Here is a 10489-nt window from a genome sequence, read left to right as displayed (position 1 = left end):
AGGAAAGGAAAGGAAAGGAAAGGAAAGGAAAGGAAAGGAAAGGAAAGAAAAGAAAAAGAAAATCACTTCTAATGGGGCAGGCGTAGATAGCCTTTGCAAACTGAGCTCTGTGTAGAATAGCTCCTTGAGGATTAGGTATAAGCATGAAAATGTGTTTTAATCCTGTAAAAAGTAATCATTTCTGGGAAATTAGCCAAAGGATATCAAACAGAAACAGTAAACAGGCACCACTATTTGGAGAAATGGTTCATGTCACTCGGTAGAAAAAGTATTTTAAAAGAGGTATAAATCAAAACTACGTGAGGCAAACACACACATTACATTAGTGGAAGCAACTAAAAAGGTACAAATCTAGTATCAAGAGAGACTTGGGAAAACATACAACGTATCACTAGTAGACACACATTTGATGTAATCCCTTGGAAATCCAATCTGGTAACAGAGAGACTCAAAAACTGGTCGGAACCTTTCACCTTACAACTCCATACTGAAGAACGCCTCTCAGAAAATATCTCAAGGAAAAATCAGGCCATTTCCAAGGACATGAATAGTGGTACTAGCATAACAGTATAAATCTAAAAACCTCAAACGCCCAACCAGGAAGCAATCAGGTAAACTAGGTTATGGTCGTATAAAGTGAGTATGCATCTTCCATGAAAATGCTTACTACAGAAAAATAGAGTTGCATAAACATCTTTACTTGAGGAGTAGAATGTATAACATGTAGATAGCTAACATCCTCTGCAAATTTGGAACGTTTGGCAAAAGGATAGAGAACCTTAAAAATATTTGGTTTCAAAAAGCATTTTAATTTGTTTACGTGGCAGTATTTTATATAGTTTGTGTGGGGGGCAAACTGCTTGCCTGCAACTCCTAAGACTATATAATATACTCTGATACATCACATGGCAATACAACATAGAAAGTAGGTGGGCTTATTCGGTTTCAGAGTGTAAACAGGGGCATAGGAGAACAGCATTTCATCCCCTGGCTCGCTGTTGCCTCCCTGCCTGAACAGCGGACACTGGGGAGGCTCAGGGAGGGAGCTGGGGAATTTGCATTTACCACAGTTGACTGGATCCTCATCGGAACCATCCTGGCAGTCCGTATCCCCGTCACATGCCCACCGCTGGGGGATGCAGTGCCCGTTTCGGCACTGGAAGTTGGAGGCCTCACACGTGTGATAGATGGCTGTAACAGAGAAGAGAGACACAGTCGCACACCCCTCATCTCCATCCCCAGCCAACTGTCCAAGGGGGTGGGCTGAAAAGAGGTTTGCACGAGGTAGGAATACGGTCTGAACTGTGGGAGCAGCCGGGTTTCTCCTCGGCTGGGAATTGGGCACTGGGGCTGACCCTGCAGTGGAGGGCAGCTCCCTCAATGGGCTCGAGCCTATGGATTTATAAACATGACCCAGGCCATTGCCCAGACACAGACGCACACGTTAAAAAATCACTCGCCCTTCACGACAACCTGTGAGGTAAGTATTATTCCCCTTTCACAAATGAGAAACAGGCTTAGAGAGAATAGAAAACTTAGAGATCATTAAGTAGTAACACCAAGGCCGTCCAAGGCCCCAGCCTGTACTTCTTCTACTCTACCCTGGTAGTTTACCCTCTCACCTAAATCCTCTTACTCATCCAGATGCTGAGAAATAAGGAGTGGCAGCCTGTGCTCAGGAGACAGAGTCCTGGACCTGGTGCAGCCACCGTGTGGTGACCTCAAATTCACCAGTCATACAGTGATACCTAAGGGCCCTGCTAAGTTCTGGAAGGCCATATGTTACAATTCTTTTTAAAAAACAAAAAAACAAAAAACGATTTCAAATGTGAAAAACCTCAGGCCAAAGGAAGAATATAAAAGAGTCATCCAAAATCACAAAGAAAGCAGGCCCAAGAACCTGAAATGGTCTTTCTGCAGAGTTAAGAGCAACATCTACCAGCCAATAATATGTGGTGTCCACTATAATCACTAAAAGCAAAAAAGAAGCTAGTGAAACAGAGAATCACTGTTAAAAATGAACAGCCCTCTCGGCACACGTGGGCTGAGGCCGCCTGGAAGTCATTTAGAACCATCTCAAAATCTCAGTCAAACACTAGTTCAAATGCATAATATGTGCCTCAAACCCAACCAACACTCCTAACGGTCCTCTCCATCTGATTTCCTCTTCCTCCTCTGAAACAGAAAGCTGTTTGTGTCTGTTCATTGCTGAATGCAAGCCAGGACTGGCCTTGTTTACAACCAGCATAAAATAACAGAACCTAGATAGATGGGCTCTCTGTTAGTCTAACTGTGTGGACAGGATGACTCCACAACAGAAAGAAACAAAACACACAAAAGTGAGTTGCTGAGAGCAAACTAGAGTTTTCTATTCAACTGAGACAGTTGGCAGTAAGCTGCCCAAGGACTGGGGAAATTGGTTTATGATGCCCTCGGGAATTTTACTGCATTTGAAGCTATTTTTTGCAATGGTCAGAAATCCAAAGAACCTGATTTTTCAAGCCACTTTAAAACAAGTGGTGGCTCATTATCTATGTCTTCCCATCTCTCCAAAGACTAAGGCTGTATTTGGCAGCATGTATATACAACTATAAGAAGTTTCAATATTTACAACCTTTGGCACTCAGAATCCATTAAACATCTTTAAAAACTATACTTATTTCTGATGAGAGGAATAAATGTATCATGCATGTTACATGAGTTTCTGCCCCAGTAACAGCCGTGCCTGGAATACTTTTGATTTATTCATGTCACAAGTCTGACAGCCTTTCAAAAAATCCCTCACCAACACCTTGCTCACATTCATAAAACATAAAGTTGCCTAAACTGATTGCCATGCTAATCTAGTTATTATTCAGCCTCTGCATTGCATTTTTTATTGAAAACCATTTCAGAGTGCTAATGAAGTTTCCAAATGACAATTCTGGGAGGTATAGCTGAGACCTCCTGATTCTATCACAGAAGCTGAGCTCAGAAAGAGTAATCAGTTTGTACAATTTCATTCAAGTGGCCAGGTATGGCTGGAATGCATAACACATTATCTTTTTCTAGATTTTTCTGTCTTCTTAGTAACTTACTAGCTCTGATTTTGAGTGCCCGGTAAATACTGCATGCTTAATACATAATTTTTTTTTTAATTACAAGAATGGAAGACGTGGACTTTAATCCAGACTAAAGAATTTAAGGAAGAAAAATAATCCTCTGCATAGTAGGATTCACTGTGACTATAAGAATGGTGAGGTTCATGTGATAAACAATCATGGAAATCTAATATCAGTTTCTAATATAGGTCAATATCCTACAACTTAATCTTTGACTCAGCAGAACTTTCCTGATTCATCAAGACCTGCTGGGACACCTGATTAAAAGCATTAACCAAACATGGGCAGAGTAGAACGAATGAAGTAAGTACTATAACTGGGAAAGTACTGCCTTATTTCTTACAAAGCACTGATTATTAAGAAGAGAATGAGGGCCAGGCACGGTAGCTCACACCTGTAATCCCAGCACTTTGGGAGGCCAAGCAGGGGTGGATCAATTTGAGGTCAGGAGTTAGAGACCAGCTTGGCCAACATGGTAAAACCCCATCTCTACTAAAAAATACAAAAATTAGCCAGGCCTGCTGGTGCACACCTGTAGTCCCAGCTACTCAGGAGGTTGAGGCAGGAGAATCGCTTGAACCTGGGAGACAGAGGACGCAGTGAGCCAAGATCGCACCACTGCACTCTAGCCTGCGCGACAGAATGAGACCCTGTCTCAAAAAAAAAAAAAAAGAAAGAAAGAAAAAGAAAAAAAAAGTGTATGAGAAGGGGACCAGGTGCAGTAGCTCATCCCTGTAATCCCAGCACTTTGAGAGGACGAGATAAGAGGATCACTTGCACCCAGGAGTTCAAGACCAGCCTGGGCAATATGGCAAAACCCCATCTCTACAAAACACACAAAAATTAGCCAGGCACAATGGCACATGCCTGTAGTCCCAGCTACTCAAGAGGCTAAGGCGGGAAGATGGATTGAGCCCAGGAGGTCAAGGCTACAGTGAGCTGTCATGGTGCCACCATCCTCCAGCCTGGGAGACAGAACAAAACCCTGTCTCAAAAAATAAATAAATAAAATAAAAAGTAAGTGCATAAGGAAAAAAATGACTATCATCACAATTTGAATGATTGACAGAGAAGAAAAAGCATAAAGTATAAAAAAAGAACACTGAAAAATAAAGGGCAGATTTGAAAAAGAACCAAACAGAAATTCTAGATACAAAACATATACTCACGGAAATAAAAAAAAAATAGCTCAATGTATATGTGAAACAGCAGATCAGAGTTAGCTGTAAAGAGAATTGCTGAACTGGAAGATAAATCTAGCAAAGTTGCTCAGATTGTACATAGTCATAAAGCAACAGCAAATATAAAAACAGGAGGGAAGAGAATAACAGAATGAGGTAGTTCAACGAATGGCTTAGAGTAACTGCTGAAGACAAGACCAGAGAAAGTAGCCAACAGGTATAGTTGAAGAGTTAGTAGCTGTAACTTCCCAGAGTTGTCTTTTGAAAACTTCTCAGATCTTAAACAAAGTCTCAAGCAGGATAAGTAAAAATAATTCCACACCTAGGTAGATGAAACTAAGAGCAATATAACCTAAAGGTAATTAGAAAGAAAAGAATGTCTGTTACTGTTTGAACAGACGACTAAGAGCAGAATCAAATCAACACAAAAGAAGCCAGGAAGAAATGGAAGACTTCTGTGAAAATACGGAAAATTACTAAAAACCTAGAAACCCAGACCCATCTGAATTCAAGATTGAGGATTAAAGATATGTCTATACTAACAAAACCTTAAAAGAGTGTGCCACTCATAGACTCCTGCTGCAAAACGCCTGAAGGATGTGCATTGGTGGGAGACATTAGCAACAAGACACACAGGTAGCTGGTAATAGCTGAGTGCCTATGCAGAAGAGTGGTTATTAAAAAAAAGTAACAATGAAGTTTAGGATTTTTCAATATAAAACTAAAATACTAAATATTTAGTGTTTAAAATACTAGGTATTTTAGTACTGGAACTGTAGGCAGAGATTTGGATCAAATTCTAAAGTCCCCATATATCTAGGAGAGAAGAAAGATGTTAAGAATATACATAAAATGACTACAGGTAATTGTCCTTAAAAAAAGAAACACACAGAAATCAGATGTATACATTTAAAAACAATAGCGGTGGGTTGAGGTGAATAAAGAAAACAGCCCCATGGAAAGTAAAAGTGGGGAAAAGCAAAGCAAAGAGGACACCCAGCAGAGTATACATCCAAGCCGATGCCAACAGGAGGTCAGTGACCCTGACCTATTTCTTTTGGCACTGTACCAGCTTAATTTAGTAGGTCTGAGAATGAGGTGTCATGCCACACATCACCATGAGCTCACATCTGACCTCCAACTATTTCGAGATGACAGAGAAGGTGGATCATCCTTGAAAGGTTTGGAAGAACAGCCCTTGGAACAAGGCTGCAGTTGAGCAGCAAGGACTCTTAAGTTTTCTCCGGTTTGCCTTGCCGGAAGAAAATCAGAGGAAAAAACCAGGAGTTTATACAAGCTTGCCTACAGAAATGACGCTATCAATTCATTCTGTAAGGCCGGCACACGCTGCTGAAACACAAATTCGAGTAAGGCAGTTGTGTTAACAAGATGTTCAATCATACTGCAATTTACAAACTGCAACGTCCAAGTGCACCCTCCTAATCTATTAACTAATTATCCATCCAAACCCAAAGCTTCCAAACCGCATTCATGTGTTTCCCGTGCCAATGGCAGCTCCCTTATGGGCCTCGGTTCTTCCTCCTTCTGCAGGCTTATATACAGGGAGAAGCATTTTCCTGCAGTCTTTTCAGAAGCAGAGGTGAAGACACAGAGGCTGCACCAGAAAGAATATGGGTGGACTTCACAAGCGAACAGGATTTGGTAATATCACAGAATATCCCGTGTGATGTATAAGGCATTTGAAGAGATCCATTCACTTCCTTAGGGCCATTAGGAGGTCACCTCTAAACTAAAACGAATGGAGGGAAGCAGTTGTGCAAAATTACTCAATCCACAGAGGTTCTCTCAGCACATACTCTATTATGTGCTGGGCACTGCAGAGAATACAGAAGAGTAACAGAAGAGGTCATCTCTCTCCTTGGGGAAGCAAGTCTAAGCCAGGCATCATGCACAGTTTATTTATCCTTAGGTTTGAGATATAACAGAGGTACCTTCTTTGTATTTGCTTTTACCAATTAATAGGCGTGCTTTGAGACGCCAGATGCCAGGCAGTGTAGGAAGTGCTGGGATACTCTGGGGGCAGAGGAGGTTAAGGCATGAGATTTAAAAGTCCAGTAACTCACAAGATTAATGACTGGCTTCAGATAATTGAGAAGCTGACTCAACAATGAATTGCACAATGATGTCTGAATTATCCGAGTGTAAAAACAGATCTGTCCTTACCATAAAATGTTTAAATGAAACATCTTTATTTCCCTAGTCCAAAATCACTAGAGGAGTTCAAGACAGAACTGAATAACAGCTTCTCGAGGAGGCCGTAGAGCAAATTTACTCAATGAGTCATCAAACCTGTTTTTTATTCCTTAATTTTTGTTTTATTTGACAAATTATAATGGGGTACAAAGTGATGATTATAAAATGGAATTTGTCTTCATTTCTCCACAAACTTCCCAACTCCTTGCACTACCTACTGCCCGTCACCCCCAGTCTGCCCTGCCCCGTCATAATGTATATGGCCACCATTCATCCACTCATCATAAAAATAATGTAACGAACGTAAGTGAACCCAACAAAAGAAATAGAACATTACCCCTACCTTATAGCACCTAGCACTTGCCTTGTATTCATGTTGTTTCCATCTTTCCCTTTAATAAAATCTTAGCCAAAATGGGTATAAACACGGTTTACATTTTCATTGTCTGGGGAACTCCCTGATGCTCCATTTAAAAAACATGAACTAGTTCAGTGCTTACTCAAAGTATGTACCCCAGCCGAGGGGCTGGTCTGAAAACTGTTTAACACTGGTCCTGAATAAATAAGAAGCTTGAGCAAGAACATGAAATCAACGATATCACTCAGAACACTGTTTAGTCAGTTGCAAGCAGGGTGTTGATTTACATTCTGGCACAGGCTCCTTATCTCATCACAGACCAGCTCTTTGAGAAGCATGAAACTCGTTGATTTCTAAGGTCCAAGCTAATTCTCAGAGCCTAGATCTTCCGATCGTTTAAAGCTATAATGTTAACCACTGCATGAACAGACCAGTGCTGTCAACTGAGTCCAGGAAGTACTGACCAGTACAGTTGGCTTCGTCAGACCAGTCCCTGCAGTCGTTGTCCCCATCACACACCCAGGAGGAGCGGATGCACATGCCAGAACTGCAATTGTACTCGTCACTCCGGCACTGGTGCATATCTGCAGGTGAGACCACAGAGAGGTGAGGACAAAAGCGTGTTCAGAATTTTGTCTCTGGTGTGAAAGCTCTCATAAAGGACGGAGAGGGACCCATGATCACCAATGATCCACAGAGACCATGAACGAAGAGACTTTTACCAGGGACATAAGGTCATTTAGCAGCTTTCAGTCAGTGTGCCGCAAATGGGTTACAGGGTGCCGCGAGTGGCTGAGATTCTGAGATCCTCAGACCCTTAGAGCTGCTTTTGCCTCTTGACAGCAGCATCCTCGTCCATTCATCCCAGTGCTCTCCACATATATGATTGTCTATGCTTGCTATGATGGAAAGAGGTTAGGAAGCAGTGACAGAGGAGGCCAGGGAGTAGAACTTTCAAGAAACAGAGGACTCCTACAGACACAGCCTGTGGTTTGAGAAAAGGAGCACCAAGAGGTCTGCATGCGCTGATCACCGTGAGATGCTCAGTCAGAGAGAGTAAAATCAGTGCCGAGCTCCCAAAACGGAGGAAACGTAACTCGGGACTTTCTGTGGGCAGAGCTCCAGGGACATGGGTGGATGCGCTGTCTCTAGAAGGTTGGGGGCCTGGTACGAACCAACCACTAGAGCTTGACCAAGAAGGGGAAGGAGGCTGCCCTGGCAACAGCCTTCAAAGCTCCTGGGGAGATCATGAAGACAGAATGCTGTAGACTGAGCCTATAAACAATAGCAATTTCTTTCTCTCGGTTCTGGAGGCTAGGAAAATTCAAATGTTTATACTTCATATGTTGGAACTTCAAATTCGTTATGTTGAAATTTAATCACCAATGTGCTATTACTAAGAGATGGGGCCTTTGTGAGGTAATTAAGTCACGGAGGGGGAGCCCTCATGAAGGGTTTAGTGTCCTTATGAAAGAGGTGGGAGGGAGCTGTTCACTCCTCCTGCCACGCTTGTGTATAGAGAGAAGCATCTCCCTGCAGTCCTTCCAGAAGCAGAGGTGCCATCTGACGACGCAGTAAAGGTACCATCTATGAGGAACAGGCCCTCACTAGACAAAAAGTCTGCTGGCACCTCAATCTTGGACCTCCCAGTCTCCAGTACTGTGAGAAACAAAATACTACTGTTTATAAATTACCTACACTAAGTATTTTGTTATCGTAGCCAAAAACAGACTATGGCATAGAACTTTCACATGGAGTTTACAGAGCCTCAGAAAACAGGAGCAGCCAAGCGTGGGGCCCAAGGCAGCCATCTCAGTCATTCTCCCGAAGAGGCTTGTTGATGGCAAAGCTGGTAAATCAGATATTTATGAGGAAGAGTTTGGAAACTTACGAAGAGGACCTGCATCAGAGGATGGGGCTAACTGGGACGCTGGGATGAATTCAGGACAAACTAGTAAGAACGGGACATGAACAGAGGATCCAGGGGGCTGAAACTGTTTCACAGTCAAACATGTGCCCCGTACTTGAGCTCGATGATACCAGAAAGAGGGAACCACGTGGAGTTTCCTTCTTACTAGGGCAAAACTAGCCGCACATTTCAACCTTCTAAGAGCGCTGGGAAAGGAATGGCAGGGATGAAGGGAAAATAGTTGCACATTCCAAGGACATGTTTTCAGGCACTTGAAGAAGGAAAACTGGGAATTTTTTAAAAAACCTTCCAAGAGCCAGGCTAGGGGTATTATCTATGTGGAAGTGGCCTAGGCTGTGCTCTACTGGTTAAATTGTGTTGAGATGAGTTACAAGCTGCCCTAGCTCCCCTCATTTCAGCCGCTGTGGGTCAAACCACCTGCTCATAATCAAGCAGGCTGTGTTCATGTGCACAGGCACAGCGTGGCTGGACCTGCCCCCGTGGACAGGGAGAGAGGGCCGAGTAGGGCCTGGCCAACTCATCACCACGTCTGGGTCAGCGTCTGGCCTCCGCTCTCACTTCCCTCTCATGCCTCAATCTGGAACACCATGCTGATTGCATCATGTCTCCTTTGGTGGTCAGCAACTATGAGTCTGGGACCAAGGACTGTTAACTAAGATGGGTCTCATGAAACTGACACGGAGGTACTGTGCAACAGAAATAGTGTAGGATTAGAAAACAGGAGACATGGATTCCAGTTCCCCATTCTGACACAAACTAATTGTGTTACCTTGAATAAGCCCCCTGACCTCGACAGACCTCAGTCACTTTAGAAAGTAGAAATTAAAAGGATTGGACCAGAGAATCTCTATCATTCCTTGGAATTGTAACCCACTGTTTTTCTAAATATAAAAATGTCCATTCAGAAAACAGATGCTCACTCAATGCCTATACCATCTGCTGACTTCTAATAATAACAGAGTTGAATGAATTAAATTGGTTAAAAAAAAAAGAACAGTTCACAGAGGTGCAGATTTGTGTCTTTAGCGGGCTAATCTCACACACACTCAGACATGTGGCCCAAGCCTGTAGAGCTGTTAATAACTCCCTGAATTCATTCAGAAATTTACTTCCTTATCATCACCTTTTGTCCTTGTAGCATCTCTCCAAGGCAAAGCAGGGTCCATTTCTCCATTTTTCAGATTAGAAAACAAAGGCTAATCTATGAGTAAGTGACAGGAGTGAGTCTTGGCTCCATCTTTTCTGACCATGAATCATGAGGGTTTGGTTCTGCTGGAGACGCTTGATCCAGAGACCCTAGATTCCCATTCACTTTGGATCCAGTGTCTCCAGCAGAACTGAATCCTCATGAAAAGCAGAAAACAAACTCTTTAAGAATGGAAGAGAGAAATGACTCAACCCCATCATGTGGATGGAGAAAGCCATTCAGCTAGAATATCATAAATCCTGAGATGGCGATCAGAAAACCAGTACACACCAGTACAGCCCTGTGAGGGAGCACGATGAACCCCTCTCCAGAGCAGGGTTTCAGGATGTGGTGTCCCCTTACCACAATGACTTTCATCACTGTTGTCTCCACAGTCGTCCTCCAGGTCACATTTATAGGAGAGTGGGATACAAGTCCCAGACTCCTGGCAACGAAACTGGGTGTCCAGGTCACAGATGGTGGTAGCTAAAATGGGAGAGAAAGATGACATACGCCTTA

The 10489-nt window shown here is 42.9% G+C and overlaps 1 protein-coding gene across 2 annotated transcripts in view; it reads right to left on the bottom strand.

Annotated features, from left to right (window-relative positions):
- Positions 1-10489, bottom strand: part of SORL1 (sortilin related receptor 1) — a 180451-nt gene that overhangs the window by 48207 nt on the left and 121755 nt on the right. For both annotated transcript variants that reach the window (XM_023208488.3, XM_023208489.3), the window contains 3 exons: positions 10334-10456; positions 7319-7438; positions 1066-1191 (listed from right to left, as the gene is read on the bottom strand). In XM_023208488.3, coding sequence (XP_023064256.2) covers positions 1066-1191; positions 7319-7438; positions 10334-10456 — 369 coding nt within the window. The remainder of the gene's footprint in view (positions 1-1065; positions 1192-7318; positions 7439-10333; positions 10457-10489) is intronic.

The sequence above is a fragment of the Piliocolobus tephrosceles genome, chromosome 13, assembly GCF_002776525.5.
Source record: "Piliocolobus tephrosceles isolate RC106 chromosome 13, ASM277652v3, whole genome shotgun sequence".
In the NCBI taxonomy this organism is placed as follows: Eukaryota; Metazoa; Chordata; class Mammalia; order Primates; family Cercopithecidae; genus Piliocolobus; species Piliocolobus tephrosceles.
Note: the sequence above shows the minus strand (reverse complement) of the source record. Positions and strands in the feature narration are given on the sequence as shown.